We start from the raw sequence: 16,455 nt of genomic DNA on the forward strand, positions 1-16,455 counted from the left end.
ACCTCTGCTGAACTCTTGCCTGGTATTTCACCACTGCCCGCGGGATATCTCCACTGGCTGCTCATTGTTTTCAAAACTAAATTCACCCTCTTTATTCCCAAGCCAGCCCCTCCTGACTTTATTCTTTTTACAAATGCAACAATGTTTACCCTGCCTTCCTCATTCAAGACCTTGGTGGTTATCTCTGGCCCTTTCCCTTCCTTCATTTCTCATATCCAATCAGTTACCACACCACAGTTTTGCAATCTCCCACATCTGTCCCTTCACCTTTATTCCTACCACCCCTAGCCTCCCACCAGGCCCTCACTGCCAATCACTGTATTACAACAACCTCCTAAAAGATCTTCCTGCCTCCCCTTCTCCCCTTCCTTTATCTCCTCTCAGACTAATCTTTCTAATGATTGTCACTCCTCTGTTCAAAACCTTTCTATTGGTTCTCATTGGCATCTACTGAGCAAAGTTATCCAACACCCTTTTTCAGCCCCATCTCCTACTGCTCCTTCACATACTCTTCACTCCAGCCAAACTGAACTATTTTTTGTCCTTGCAATACTTTTCCCCCATTCTGTGACTTTATTAATATTATTTCTTCTATGCCTTAAGTGCCCTTAGAGGGTAAAGTAGGGATGCCTCCTCCTCAAGAAGAATGCTCAGTAAAAGTAGTACTTACTGGTCCTGGTTGCAAAAGACCAAGTTTCAAATGTTACCTCCAGGGCTCACTTTTTGGAGAACCTGGGGCAGGGCAAGTCTTAACCTCCTTTGGCCTCAGTTTCTTTTGTAAAATGAGAGGCTGTGCTGAGGTCTCTTCCTGCTTCAGATCTTCGATTCTCACTTCCAGCTCCACCTGCTGACCCTCTGCATACAGCTGAAATCTTGCCTCCTTCATTAAGCCTCCCCCAATTCCTCCCAAGCATAAATTGACTTTCTTTCCTTAAAAAGGGCACTCATAGTACTTTATACCTTTCTTAGGCTCTTATCGTTTTCAATTTTGTCCTTTTTCCACTACTAGGTTATGATTAAAGGCAAGGATTGTGCCCTATTTACCTTTGAATCTCCCCAAGAGCCTAGTGCCATGCAAATAGAAAAGAGTGATATTTGAATAAGGGGACATCTTTCAAAAATATGCTTTTTTGCTTATGTCCCCTAAAGTCCTCTTCTCTTGTCTCTATGTAGTTTACTCCTAAACCTCTATCTCTGACCTCTCCTGAAGTCTCATCTGATATCTCCCACTACCCACAGGATAGCTCCATCTGGATGTCATCTCAAAGTCATTGTTTCTGAAACTAAATTCATTCTCTTTATCCCCAAATCAGGGCCTCCTGACTTTATTCTTTTTGCAAGTGCAACAATACTTACCCTGTCTTCGACCTTGGTGTCCTTAAAGAGTATGTGAGTATTGCTTCTGCTTAAGGTCTGGGAAGATGTACCAAGCTGGATAATGGGCCTGATGACAGACTTAATGTCTGTCACTTGAGGATCAGCCTAGCTAAATTCAGAGAGGCTCATCTCTAGGTTAGCCACAAAGTGATGAATTTTTTGCGCATAGCAACCCTCAAAGACTCTCCACTGAGTCACAGAGGAGTTATAAGCCACGTAGATGCAGGGGGTAACATGAACTATAAACGCCAAACTCCCCAGTGCCTAGCACATTGACCTACATTTTGTGAGGACTTAATGACATTTCATTGAAATGAGTAAGCCTGAGTGTACCCCAGGAATATCTATGGGAGAGAATGGGTGTGATGTTGGATATACGTGTGTTCGTGTGAGGAATAGATATGTACATAGGACGGAGTGGTCAAATACAAAGAGGTGTTTCCCTGGGAAGTACCTGAAGAACACCTATGTGTTCATGGAAGGAAAAGTTATGTCCTCGGAAGAAAGTAGTTGGAGCTTGGGCAGCAGACTACTGATAAAGGATGACTGTGTCCATGGGGAGAAGAGATAGGTTCATATTATGGGCTGGTATAGCTCAGGAATGCACTGTTAGTACTATAACAGGAGAATTTGAACAGAGACCAAGTGAAATGTATTTCAAGCAATTATTCTGCCATTTGTTATTAGAGGAGCAGAAGAAATGGCATCAATTGCTGGTGGACTATTAATCTGGCTGTATTCTTGGTGCATTTAGGTGGGCTGAGCAAAAGTCAGATCTAGAATTCAGGAAGGACACAGTTGTGTTGTCTGAGAACCAGGGAAGTCTTTACTTGATGTGGGTTTATCAGTCAGTGAATCAGCAAACACAATTTTACTACATGCCAGGCACTATGCTAAGGGAAGGGGTTACAAAAAAAGGCAAAAACGAGGGAAACAACATGCAGACAACTAAGTACATGTAAGATATGTACAATGTAAAATGGGAGGTAACCTCAGAGCTCAAGTACTCTGTGTTTCTTCCTGGGTCACTGGGGTGGGGATGGGGAGTTAAAGGAACATAGATTTTAAATTAGAAGAGAAATCAAAGGTTGCCTTGGGTGGAGAACTGTCATATGTTGGCCATGTCATTCCCCAGATGTCTTGTGCCCTTTGCTGGGCTTGATATTTGTTCCTATGGCAGGAAGCCAGTCCACTGACCTGGGGAAGACACTGTTGCCATCACTGGGGCTTAGCCTCAGGAGGAGGCTCACTATTATCGTTTCCTATGGTTCAATGGTCCTTTCTCATATTGACTCAGATAGGGAAGTAAGATATTACTGGGCATGAAAAACCCTCTCCACCTGACTCCCACTTTCCTTTCAATTCTTATTTCATTACTGTTCTCCTTCAGGAATTCTACATTCTGATCCAACTAGACTATTTGGCACAATCCATCTCCCACTTCTGTGGGTCCCTCCAACCAGTTCCCTCCTCATGGCTGCTTCTCAGAATCTTCATCTTCCTTAAGGTTCCCTTGAGATGCCGATGGGGTGCTTGTGCTTGGACCCTAATTCTAACATCACATTTCCCTTTAGCCTCTGCCTGGGTGCCTGTGCCTGAACTCCAGTTCTAAAATCACATCTCTCTCAAGCTTCAAAGCATTGGCCCAGGCAGTCTCTCTCTAGCTAAAGAGCAGCATGCCCCAAAGTTATCTCTGCTTCTTCCTCAGTAAGCAGCTATGCCCAATTATATATTGATTTCCGGATGATACACTTGAGTCTAACATATATCCTAGACATAGTCAAATGTATACTCCCTTACATTAATCTCATCTAACAAGACACATGATGGAGTCCACCTGGATATTCCCAGTCAGCTGTGAACTTTTGGTGACTTAGTGATGTTTCACAGTCAAAACCACACCCCCTCCAGCCCCCAGCCCTTGGGCTATTTACCAGTGAACTCTGGGTAAGATACCTGCACAGTAGATACAAAAAGTGCATGTTCCTTTAAGAACTGACCACTCCTTAACCACACCTTAACCACTCCCTAATCCCACCCCAAAACACCTACTTGACAGGTTTCACCCCTAAATCTTGTACTTAAACTTTCCCTGTAGCCCTGTATGGTTGCAGGTTCCCTAAGAACTCTTGCCCACTGAAAAACGTAATAAATCTCTGCCTCTTTGACTTAAAGAATGCTTGGGTCTTCGGATTCATTCCAGGTGGCCATGACCTGGGAACTTTGGTTTGGGATTCCTACATCCCCGGGTTTCATCTCTTCCTCAACAATGCCACCTCCTAGCTGAGGCCTTCCCTCCCCAACATTGTGCCCCCCTCACCCCCACTCCAGTTGTTTAATGCTCTTTCCTCAAATAACTTTGCATTTACTTAATTGTGTATATTGTGTATCTCTCAGTAGAGTGTAAGCTCTTTGAAGTCAGGGACTGTTTCATTTTTGTCTTTGTTTCTCTGGATCCTAGCACATAGTAAGCCTTTTATCCATGTATATTGAATTGACGGATTAGATCAGGTGGTTTTGGGAGTGGTCTATCCTTCCAAATTAATATGCCTAAAATACGTAAATATATTTCATTCCCCTACTCAAGAAGTTTCAATGGCTCCCTATTGTTTCTAGGAAAAATATAAACTGAGCTTAGCATATATAAGCCATAACTTTCCTTTCTAGACTTGTTGCAGGGTGGTAATAGAGTGCTGGGCCTGGATTCAAGAAGGGCTGAGTTCAAATCCAGCCTCAGGTGCTTGCTAGCTGTGTGACCCCTGGGGAAGTCATTTGACCATTACTTGCCTCAGTCTCCCCATCTGTAAAATGGGGATAATATTAGCACCAACCTCCTAGAGTTGTTGTGAGGATCAAATAAGAGAATAATGGAGAAGTGCCCAGTACAGTGCCCAGCACATAGTGAACACTACTTAAATGTTAGTCGTTGTTGTTGCAGATTAGTAGCCTTCACACTTGAGCCAATCTGGCCTATTTGCTATTTCTTGAACTCCACATCCCACTTCCCTCCTTTGCACAAGCTGTCCCCTATGCTTTCTCACTTCTATCTCTTAGAAACCTTTCTTCAGGGCTCATCAAATGTGTCATCTCCTATGGGGAGCCTTTCCTAATCCCCTTAGTTGTTAGTACTTACTCTGTCTTCTCAAAAAACAGCAACAACGATGAATATATATATATATATACATATATATATACACACACTCACACATATATATACACACACACATATGTATATGTGTTTACATGTAGCTTTCTCTATACTTACATGCATCTCTCTCTGTTTATATATACATGTATCTATATATCAATATCTACTTGTATATCTCCATATACCTGTTTATGTGTATCTCTCCTCCCCTGCCCTCCCACCTTTTACCTCCCCGTAGGCTCTTCAAGTGCAAAGAGTATTTTATTTTTGTTTTTGTCTTTGGATTCCCAGTGCCTAGCCCTGGATGTGGTGCCTGGTAGATGCTGCATAAATGTTTGTTGGAAATACTCTTTCAGAAATAAAGAATGACTTAAATAACTAGAATAATACTTATTGGCATGGCTATGCATGACCATACCACCCAAATGAATTTACAGATTTAACACTATTCTAATCAAACCACCAAGGCGGAGCTTTTTAAAGCTAGCTAAAATAATACCATCATTTGTTTGGAGAAACAAAAGGTCCAAAATCTCAAAGGGAACAATGGAAAAATCAATCAGTCCATCGATTACCAGGCATTTAAGAGCCTCTCCTGTGCCAGCACTATGTTGGGTGCTGGGGATACAAAGAAAAAAAAATGAAACTCTCTAGGCTTTCAAGGAGCTTCTGATCGTTTGCAGTCCTTCTTCTTTTCAGATTTTGGATCTTTTGTTCCTCCACTTATCCTTTGAGATCATGGGGTCACAGACTTAGTACTGGAAGTGACCTCAGAAGCCATCAAGTCTAATCCTATTGTTTTACAGATGAGGAAACTGAGGCCCGGAGAGATAAAGTGATTTACCTAAGGTAACACAAGCAGTAAGTGGTAGAAACATTATGAAGAAGACACCTGTACGTTATAGAATAAATTTATTCAGGATAAATACAAGGCAGTTATCTGACACAGTGGATAGAGTGCCAAGCCTGGAGTCAGGAAAAACTCATCTTCCTGAGTTTAAATACGGCCTCAGACACTTACTAGCTCTGTGACCCCTGCGCAAGTCATTAACCCGATTTACCTCAGTTTCCTCATCTGTAAATGAACTGGAAAAGGAAATGGCAAACCACGCCAGTATCTGTGCCAAGGAAACCCCAAATGGGGTCACAAAGAGTTAGACACTACTGAAATGACTAAACAACAACAACAAAGGAAGAAGAACATTGAAGTTGAGAGGATCAAGAAAGACTTCCAGTAGAAAGTGATGAAGTTGTAAAGAAAGGGGAATAGCACTTCCAGAACTCAAATTACATTATAAAGAGTGATCACCAAAGCTAGTTGGTACTGATTAGAAAATAGGAAGGTAGATCAATAGAACAGACTAGATAAAAAAAGAGACAGAAAAAAATGAACCCCATAACTTAGTTTATTCAATAAGCCCAAGAACATAAATTACTTGGAGAAGAGTTCCAAATTTAATAAGAACTGCTAGGGAAATTGGAAAAAAGTTTAATCACAATCAAAGAAGAAACCACAATAAACTCAAAAATGGATATGTATCCTGAACATTAAAGGCCATGTCATCACAAATTTAAAAGAGAATGATATCAGGTATCTTTCACAATTATGGCTGAGGCTGGGTGGGAAAGAAGAGCAAAGGGTTCTTAATCAAGGAAGAGATAGAGATGATTACAAAACATATGAAAGATTATTTTGAAAAGCTTTTGCATGAACAAAATCAATGCAATGAGAATAAGATGCTGCCAACTGGTGGAAAAAACTTTGAATCAAATATCTCTGATTAGGGTCTAATATTCAATATAAGGTAGAAAGATAGCTAATACATACAGAGAACAAATATATAAGACTGAGAACAATTTGCTAGCATGTAGGCAACATAGTACAATGCAAAAGCCATAGGATTTGGAATGAGAGGATCTGGGTTTGAGTCCTAACACTGCTACTTACCTTGGGCAAAGTTGCTTTGCCTTTCTGGGCCTCAGTTTCCTCACCTATAAAATAAGATGTTTGTACCTTATAATCTCTAAGGTTGCTTTCCAGCTCTAAATCTATGATCCTGATCCCAATAGATAGATGGCCAAAGGATATAAACTAGCATTTCTCAAGAGAAGAATTGGAAGCTATTAACAATCATATGAAAGACAGCCTTAAATCATTTAAGAGAAATACCTCACACCCAGCAAATTGTCAAAGGTGACAAAGATAGAAATAGTCAATGCTGAAGAGACTTCAGAAGGAGAAGTACACTACTGATAGGGTGGTGAATTGCATCTGGGAAGGAATTTGGAATTATGTTAAAAATGACTAAAATGTTCATATCTTTTGATGCAGAGATCCCACTGCTGACATATATCCCCAAACACGTCCAAATAGAAAAAAGTCCAAAATAGAAAGAAAAGTCCCATATATAATCAAATTTTCATAGAAGCATTTTTTTTTGTTTTAGCAAAGAACTGGAAATAATATAGACACCCATCCACTGAGAATGGCTAAACAAAGAATAATGGTTCATGAATGTAATAAAATATTACACTGTCATAAGAGATGATGAATATGAAAAATTCAAGAAGCATGAGAAGACCTTTAAATTGCTATAGAGTGACATCAGCAGAATGATTATATTGACCAAACTTGGCAGTGGAGAAAAGATGAGAAAATGTACCTCCTCCACTTCTTTGCAAAGGTGAGAGATGATGTGTATGGAACATTGCATGTACTGTCAGGTTCTGTTGATAGGTTGTTTAGTTTACTTCACTGGTTTTTTTTTTCTTGCTCTCTTTAATAAAAGATTCCTTGTGATGAATTGCTGGTTAGGGGTGGGGAAAGAGATATATTTGGAAGTGAAGTTGCTGCAAAAACAAAATATATCCTTAAAAATCATTTTTAAAAAAGTTTGTTGGATTGGATTGGAGAAGGGCCAACCAACAACAGCCTTCTCACCATAAGTACACAGCAGTTCAGGGAACCTTGTTTCCAAGGAGTAGGAGAAGCCATTGGCAAACAAAACAGTTAAAAGTCAAGCCTCTACACTGGGTGGGAAAGATATAAGCAAAAAAGAAAGGGCAGGACCCCACAATCTACCACCTCCTAGTAGAAGCCTGACAAGACAAAGGGAGCAGAGGGAATGATAGGACTGGCCATTAGCACTAACCAGCCAGCCAGCCCTTCAAGAGAAGAACAAAAAAAGAGATTATGGAACATTGAAATATCAAAACATGAAAAAATACAGCACAACTGATATGAGGGAAGGTAGCCAGTTGACAACAGATGGACATAAATAATATGGCAACCAAATTGTAAACCAATAGAGAGGAAGGGTGTTCTTGTTCCTGCTGGTGTGAACCAGTTCCACTCCACCCACTCCCTCCCCATACACACCCTACTCTCCACCCATCCAGGCAGGAGACTAAACATCTCCCTCTGCTATAGAGAAGGAAAGGGGTGGGAACTTAGAGGATAGACATTTCCAGCACTGTAATAATAACAGCAAACATTTATATAGCTCTTTAAGGTTTGCAGAGTTCTTAACAAATATTATCTCATTCTGTTCTCACAACGATCCTGCTATTATTTATCCCCATTTTACAGATGAGGAAACTGAGGCAGGCATCAGTTAAGTGATTTTTCTCAGGGTCACACAGCTAGGAGATGTTTAAGGCTGGATTCTGAACTCAGGTTTTCCTGACTCCAGGTCTAGCACTCTGTCCACTGAGTCACTGAGCTGCCTCCTAGTAACCAAAGAATTCTGAGGAGAATAGATGAAACACATTGGCAATAATAGTGCTGCCCCCGAAATGGTGTGTAGAGGAGATGAAAGGAGGAATGCTGCTGGTTTGTATAGTTTGCAGAGGAAAAAGTAAAATTTTAGGGAAGCCTCTAGGGCTCAGGAGAAGCACAGTCGCATTGTCCGGGATATCCCTGGAATGTCTCTAGCGCAGGCATCTTTGTGTTTTCCCCCTGAGTAGTGACTGGCAGGGAGACTAAAGAGAGAGTGAGCTCCGTCTGTGTGGTCTTTCCCCAGGCATCTTGAATCCTTCTTACCTAGGAGTCTTTTTTCTAGGACTCCATCTCAAAACTTTAAGGGCCATTCGAGTGAGAGCATGTACCTGTCGAGTACATGTATGTTAATTGAGAAGAAAGGAGCGTGCTTGAAGGAATCGAAGTGTATCCCAGATATCAGACCAGCATGTTTATGGGAAAGAAGGGGTGTGTCCTAGGAGATGTATATCCATGAGAACACAGATATTACATAGCAAGGACAGATATGCCATATGGTACAAATAGGTGTGTCCCAGGGAATGTACCTGAGGCACACAGATGTTGCTCATAAAGAGGAAAGGTGTATATTTTGAGGGGACTGAGTAACTCCTGGGGAGCAAGTAGGGATGTCCAAGAGCATATGCATACCCAGCAGAGGCCCTATGTCCAAAGGAGTGGGTGTGTCTTTATGGGGACGACATGGGGTCATAAGAAGTCAGTAATTATGTTCTGGGGAAACTGCCAAGTGTGGTACACTAGAGTCTGGTCTGCCATCTTTGGGTCATTTCACTGGTTCCATCCACCTTTGAGTGTCCTTGACTTGTGTGGACACCAGAGGGCAGCATGTGGCCAGGCTGCAGTTTGGTGTTCAGAATTGTAGACAACACCTCTGTCTTAGAGGGGGAGGGGAAAACAGGGACAGGAGAGACCTCAGTACAACTGGGAGTGAGTCTCTGTTGCATATAGCCCTCTGTCCTGAGACTTTTTTGGATGAATCTACTTGGAGTCATCTTAGGATTTCTAGCCCCTTAGGCCCTAAAAAGGAAACTAAGGCCAGGAAAGGAAGGATATTATACTTGCCCTGCCCCCCCCCCCACCCCGTTCCCCATCATATCTCCCTATCTAGGGCGGATGGGAGTTGTTTCCTGAATGTTTCCTGGAGCTGGGTTAGGAGCAGTGTCAGGAAGAGCCCTACCCTCAGAGGAAGGAGCAGGAATGGAGGAAAAGATCAGAAAAGCTTTTATGAGAGAGTGTGTGGACTCCATCTGGTTCCTTCCATCCTTGCTACCCGGGGCCCAGGGACCATGCCAGAAACAAAGACTGAGAGTTAAGACACATAGCTTTATGAAGAACTTCTAGGGGGAAAAATCCAACAATCGATTTATTTATTATGATAATTCTAGAGTCCATGTCCCCATCTGTCTTTCCCTTTCTGCCCCCATCCCCCCTAGAAGTTCAGACTGAGCTTCCCCAGGGGGTTACTGAGGGCAGGGTGGGGTAGGAGTGATGGAATAGAGTCCCAGGAGAGGGGAGGAACTAGAAAATGAACTGAGATATTTTGATGAGGGGTAGGGATGTTTCATGTCTGGACCTCACTGTCCTTACTCCGCCATACCACCAGGGTGACAAGGAAAGGAATGAGGCAGATGGGGGCAATGATCAGTGCAAGCAGCACCTCCTCTGGGGGGTCAAAGAAGAGGGGCCGCCGCTCTAATGAGCAGTTGGCAAAGTACATCTGGTGGCTCTGGAAGATGATCTGCTCAGCCCAGGGATTGGGGAAACCCAGTTTGAAAAGTTCTGCCAGTTTCTCCAGGCAGAATTGTAAGTCGCTGTATGGCCTGCGGGGTGGGGGAATGGGTAAAAAGACCATCAGAATGAGGGAGGGCTGGGGAAAGGCCATCTCCTGTGTCACTGTCCCACCCCAGACCCAAGGCCCTGCCCTCATTTGTACTTGATTCTTCAAGACAATACCCAGCCCTCCCGAGTAGGTCCCACCCCTTAAGTTCTGATCTATTAGCCCAGGCCCATGTCCTAATTCCCAACCCTGCCTCTGCCTCCTACCTGCTGATCATGTCCCATTCACACCAGTGCTCTCTGCTGATGTTTTCCATGCGTTCCTCATAGGAAAGCCAGCATCCTCTGGCTATTTCTTCATATTTTTGCTCTAAGGTCGATGCTATAGGCACAAATACAAAAGGTCCCTCACACCTGTGTACCCTTGTACCTTTCCTCTCTCACAACCCTGAACATCTTCCCCACCAAAGGTGTTTCTCCTTCCTCCTTCCAAATCCTGAGATCCCACTGAAGCCCTGGATAACTCCTTAAGTTAATTAAGGAGCTTAAAACAGCAAAAGGCACAGAGGGAGAGAGGGAAACAAAGTGGAAGAGCAATAATTGTGTTTACCAGGGAAGGGGGCAGGGTGCAGCCAGAAAGAGAGAACAATGTACGTCTACGAGGAGTACTCAGGGAAGCACTGATAGCGATTGGGCCCTTCCTTTAATGCCACTTTTCTTCAGTCATTGGACACTCACCACTTTGCCACTTAAAGGGTTCCATGTTGTTGACATCAGGGACTGTCTGAGCATCAGAGCCTTGGGCATTTAGGGTAACTGCAGGAAGAAGAAGCTATGAACTGAAGTGAGGCAGCAAATCATGGGCATCAACCTCAGTCCGGTACTGCAAGGATACTGCAGAAAGGATGGGGGCAAGATTAAGGAGAAGGGAAAGGAGGAAGGATGACAAGGGACAACCCTTCAAGAGTCCGAGCATGGGTTAGCAAAGGTGATGTGATGCAGTAGAATGAGCAATGGACTTGGAGTCACAAAGCCCAGGCACTTTGGAGTCCCAGAGCAAGGAAGATTTGGATACCTAGGTCAAGCTTACTGGCAATGACCAAGTCACCCAATCCCTCCCAATCTCATTTTCCTTTTTTTTTTTTTTCAAAATGGGGGCAATAATCCTAAACGACTTTCCTGACAAGGGCTGCTTCAAGACAAGTGTTTGCAAACTGCTACATAAATGTAAGCTATCATTATTTAGCTCCTGGTAAGACTAAGTGAGTCTGGCTTGGGACTAGTTTACCAGGACAAAGGGGAGTACAGATTCTTTCATGCATAGGTTTCTCCAAGCTCCCGGAAGGAACTGGTTGGGACAGGCCCCTGCTAGAAAAGTCAGGCCACAGCTTCCTAGAACCCCTACTCCTCCCCCACAAAGCTCATCCTTTGGTACGCATGCCAGCCCTCACATCGGCATACCCTTTTCACTACCTTCCTTAGACCTTCCTTGAGAGGGGCTGGGGTGGAGGAATTCAAGACACATGGTGCGCCAAACCCAAAGCCACCTTTCCCTCAGTTGCCCTACCTCTCCCATCCCGGTTCCTCACACCCGTCCTTCCTCCTGCCCCTCTCCTCAGCCCATCTTTCTGGTTCCCTTTCCCCTGGCCCCGGGAAGCATCTCACTCACAACAGAGCAGGAGGAGGAGCCAGAGGGGGCTTCGAAGTCTGGCTGGGGTCGCAGGGAGATGAGGAGAGCCAGAAAGGCCGGTTCCGACTGAGGCCATGGTGCAGACGAAGCAAGAGAGACAGCTGGCGGACCCAGAGCCGGGGCCAGGGCGGGGGGCTGGACGCCTATATCCCCGGCCCGAGCCGCAGGAAGCGGCGCCGTTTCCTCCGAGGGGCTGGGGCAGCTGTGGACACGTGGGGGGCGGGGGACGCCCCGGACCGGACGGCTAGAGGGGGAGTCAGCTTCCCCTCCCCACCCCGTGGCCTCTTCTTCTCTTCCTGCCCCGCCAAAACTTTGACCCTCCTCCCCTTCAAAGCGAGGCACCCCGACTCGCTGGACAGCTCCCCCTCCAAGCCTGGAAACCGTAATCAGTTTCCCACTGTCAGCAGCACTCGACCCTTGTCCTGTCTAACCGTTGACTCCCAGGTTCCCGGACTCCCTGTTCTTCTTCCCCTAGTCGCCCCGTTCCCTCCTTGGAAGTGGGGGAACTCGAGCTGCCTTAGTGGGTCTGAAAACAGGGGATTTAGTTTAGTTGAGCCGGGCGTTTGAGGGGGTCAGACTAAGGCCGCTGGCCTCGTTGAACTAATGTATGGATCTGAGGACTGCAGCAGCCTGGGGTGGGGAATAGGGACTGGGAGCGAGCTAGGGGCTGCCTGGAGCTGGGCCTTGGGCCCGGTAACTCGGAATTTCTTTTCCAGGGGAACACCCTCTGATGTCAGCCCAGTCTAACTCGAGAGGAGGAGGGGAGGGAAAGGGGCCTCTTTGGGCGGGGAAAGGGCCTGGGCAAGGGGGGGACTGGAACCTTGTTATCCTCCCTCTAGGGCCGCTGGCTCTTAGGAGTATGAACTGTGGGTTAGTGGACAGGAACGTGAGAGCTCCTATGGGGACTACCGTTGGGACCTAAGAGCATCAAAGAAAGAAATATGAGTGGATTCTCACAATGGTGTCCAGGACCCAACATGACAGATAAGGGCAGATAGAACAAATCCTCGAAATTTCGTGGAGTTAAACAAAACCTGGAGGGAAGGGAGTAAGGTTAGAGGTGCTGACCCAGTGTGGATGATGACTGTCACAGCAAAGATCATCTCCTCTAAAACTGACCCTAAATTGTTCTCATTGCCCCCGAAAGTTTCCTGATTTCGCCCCTACTCAAGGACTTCGAATATCCAAGTATCCTGGTGCCTCAACATAATAAGCCTTGGGTAAGCCTGGGTTCCCTGCTCAGACCTACTAAATCTCTAACTACTGGATCTAGCTGTCTAAGATATGGATTAGAATTAGATTTGGGGTTGTGGGTTGTGTATCATAATAGGGCTGAAGAGAAAGTTAAGGTTAAGTCACCTTCGTCATCATCGTTCAAGTAGTTTGTACATCTGGGACTGGTGGAGAGGTGACTTATTACCAAGGGCAGCTAAAGGTCTGAATGTCTACTCTCAAACTTGGGGGTGTCTACTTAGTGAGGAGAAAGTTGGTAATTTTCCCTCCTCTAATCTCTTTTTCCCCCTGCCTCTTTCTCCCTTCCATGCAGGTTCCACGCCTATATTTGCTGATGGAAATACTCAGATGGTTATGGCTATGGTTTGAGGCTTGGGGATTTCTGGGTTGGAGTTGGGGAGCTGTACCTCCTGAAGCAGTCCAGGGGACAAAGGGATTCACTTTACACATCCAGGTCTTACATTATTACCAATATTATAATCAGCATCAAAAGGAGGAGGAAAAGAATGTTACGTTAATAAAAAAAAATTGTTTCTGACAGACTTGTACTTAAAATATAAGGATGCAATATTAATAATTTTGGACAGGCCATAGCATACTTTAATTGAGGTGGGAATGATTTGATTGACTAAATCAATCCACAACCACCCTTTTAAATGCATAAGGATTAGTGTGGCAGTAGTGTTAAGGATTAGAGAAAGGGAAGAGGATTAATTGGAGGTGAAAAGTATGTTTAGGTGATTATTTCAATAACATTAGTGAGAGATAAAGACCTGTGCTAGGGCAGGACCAAATAGGAAAAGACAGGATCTAGACATAATGCAGAAATAAAATTGGCAAATTTTGGCAACTATATACGGAAGGTAAAGGAAAGAGTACAGGTGAAAATAACATCAGGGGTTTGAACATGGACAAGTGGTGAACAGTTGTGTCGTAGACAAGACAAGTCAGAAGGACATAAGGATAGGGTTTCATCCCTTCCCCAATTAGTTGAAGTGTGGCTTCTGAAAGGGTTAAGGAATGGTCGATATGGTGTTTTTCCCTGACAACTCCAGGAGAAATGAGCAGAAAAGAGGTCTGTACACATTTTTCAATCTGGCCAAGTCTTTGATACTGTCAGTCATAAAGGTGTGTGGAAAAGCATGGCAGATTTTGGTTGCCCAAAGAAGTTCATCAGTATCGTAAGCCAGTTCCATGATGGCATGCTTGTGTGGGTATTGGATAACGGATGACACTCTCCAACTTTCCCAGTCACCAAAGGAGCAAAACAAGGCTTTGTGCTTGCTCCCATGCTTTTTAGCATGGCATTTTCAGCAGTGTTCTCAGATGCCTTCAAAAATGGCATCAAGGTCGACTGCCACACTGAGAGTAAATTATTTAACTTGAAAAGGCCATAAGCCAAGACTAAAATGGAAGGAGAGTTGGTACGCAACTTTTTGTTTGCACATGATTGTGCATTCAATGCAGCCTCTGAGGCTGAGATGCAACAGAGTATGGACTGATTCTCAGCTGCTTGTGCTAATTTTGGCCTGACGGTTAACACCAAGAAAACACAGGTTCTGCACCATCCACCACTACACCATCCATACATGGAACATCAGTTATAGCAAATGGAAAAATTTTGAATGCTGTGGATATGTTCACTTACCTTGGCAGTATACCTTCCAAAGCAGTACACATAGATGATGCACACATTGCCAGAGCTAGCTCAGTATTTGGGTAGCTCTGAAGGAAAATGTGGAAGAGAAGAGGTATTAGGCTGCTTACCAAACTGAAGGTCTACAGAACTGTTGTGCTGACTTCATTGTTTTATGCCTATGAAACCTGGAAAATATACCAATGCCATGCCAGGAAACCAAATCACTTCCATTTGAATTGTCTTAGGAAGATTCTGAAGATCACCTCACAAGATAAGTTACTGGACAATGAGGTCCTTTCTAGAGCTGAATTGCCAAGCATTCAAACTCTGCTACAGACAATGCAACTCTGATGGACTGGCCACATAGTTCAAATGTGAAAAGTATATTTGCCTAAAAGACTATTTTGTGGAGAACTTATGCAAGGCAAGAGCTCACACAGAGGTCAGAAGAAGTGATGCAAGGACACTCTCAAGTTCTCTCTGAAGAACTTTGGAATTAATTGTAATAAATGGGAGATACTGGCAAAGGACCACCCAGCATGGCATGCTCACATCATAGAAGGCAACGTACTCTATGAGCAAAGCACAATTGCAGTAGCTCAAAGGAAACATGAGATGTGCAAATTTAGAGACCTCTCCACTCCAAAAGTTCATATGGACTATTTGTGTCTCATCTGTGGTAGAGCCTCTCAAGCCTCTATTGGTTTGATCAGCCGTAGTTGGACACATTGTACCTTGACCCCAACATAGGGATGTCATTTTGATCATCTTCAAGAAATGAAGGACAACCAACCAACCAGTTGAAATAACAGGAGTGAATGAGATTCAAAAGGGGAAGAACATAAAGAGAGAAAAGAAGAGAGCCAAAGGCAAACCTTGGGGAATCTCAAGGGTTTGGGAAGAAAGTGAGAAGCCCAAAACAACAACAACAACAAAAAAAAAAACAGAATAGAGAAAGAGCAATTAGGGAAGTAAGAGGAGAACCAGAAGAATGTATCATCACAGACTAAGAGAAAAGAGAGTATACAAACAGGTGATCAATTGACTTAACATGGGGCTCTCGGGCTTTCTGAGGGTAGGGGAGGTAGTCAGGCTCTCTTGTATATTTTCTGTACCATCTACTTTCCAAATGGATAATTTGATGGTAAACCACGGGCCACAACAGACAAATGAAAGGTAAATGCACAAATTTCATGTATCTAGAATCAAATTTATATTTGCAGCTTAAAACAATCTTGCTACGGATGGTGTGGTGGGAGCAATATCTAATTCCCTCTCGCTCATGCAAGTTAGGCTAATTTTTTCTTAAATGGTATTAAAACCATCCTCCAGACTTTGGCACAGGGACCTAAAGGCTCCAGCTGTTGACAACATTTCCTGGTCCCCTGAATACAAACAGACATGAGGTACTCCAGCTTCTTTCTGATGCTTGGCTTGTGGACCACAGTAGGCAATTTATGGGCAGAGGACCTTTGCTATTGATAAGTAAATCTTCTTTTGTTAACTGTTGAACAACCTATGGATGTCTCATTTAATTTCAATATCAGACCTAAACTACTAGGGGACTGGTTTAAATCAGGTCCAGCCCAGAACAGATGATGAGGCTAAGAATACAACAGCTAGTTCTTAGTACTTCCCTGTTAGAGATGTCCTTATCTGACCTGTGGGAATCCCACGTCCTAAGCCAAAAAAATGTGAAACACAACCTGTGGGCCCAGCTTATAGGATGACAGAGGAAAAATAACTTCCCAGCTTTTTCTTCATATACAGAAAAAAAATCCCCTCTCTAATGTAGACTGCTGGAGCTTAATGGC

The 16,455-nt window shown here is 43.9% G+C and overlaps 1 protein-coding gene across 1 annotated transcript; it reads right to left on the minus strand.

The window, feature by feature from the left end:
- Positions 1–9,641: 9,641 nt before the first annotated feature.
- On the minus strand, positions 9,642–11,940 carry RAMP2 (receptor activity modifying protein 2). The gene is made up of 4 exons (XM_036753399.1): positions 11,749–11,940; positions 10,818–10,895; positions 10,347–10,461; positions 9,642–10,123 (listed from the first exon to the last, which is right to left on the minus strand). Exons 1-4 carry the CDS (start codon positions 11,843–11,845, stop codon positions 9,865–9,867), a joined length of 549 nt encoding a protein of 182 aa, XP_036609294.1. The 5' UTR covers positions 11,846–11,940; the 3' UTR covers positions 9,642–9,864.
- Positions 11,941–16,455: the final 4,515 nt, after the last annotated feature.

Source organism: Trichosurus vulpecula, chromosome 4 (assembly GCF_011100635.1).
Source record: "Trichosurus vulpecula isolate mTriVul1 chromosome 4, mTriVul1.pri, whole genome shotgun sequence".
Lineage (NCBI taxonomy): Eukaryota > Metazoa > Chordata > Mammalia > Diprotodontia > Phalangeridae > Trichosurus > Trichosurus vulpecula.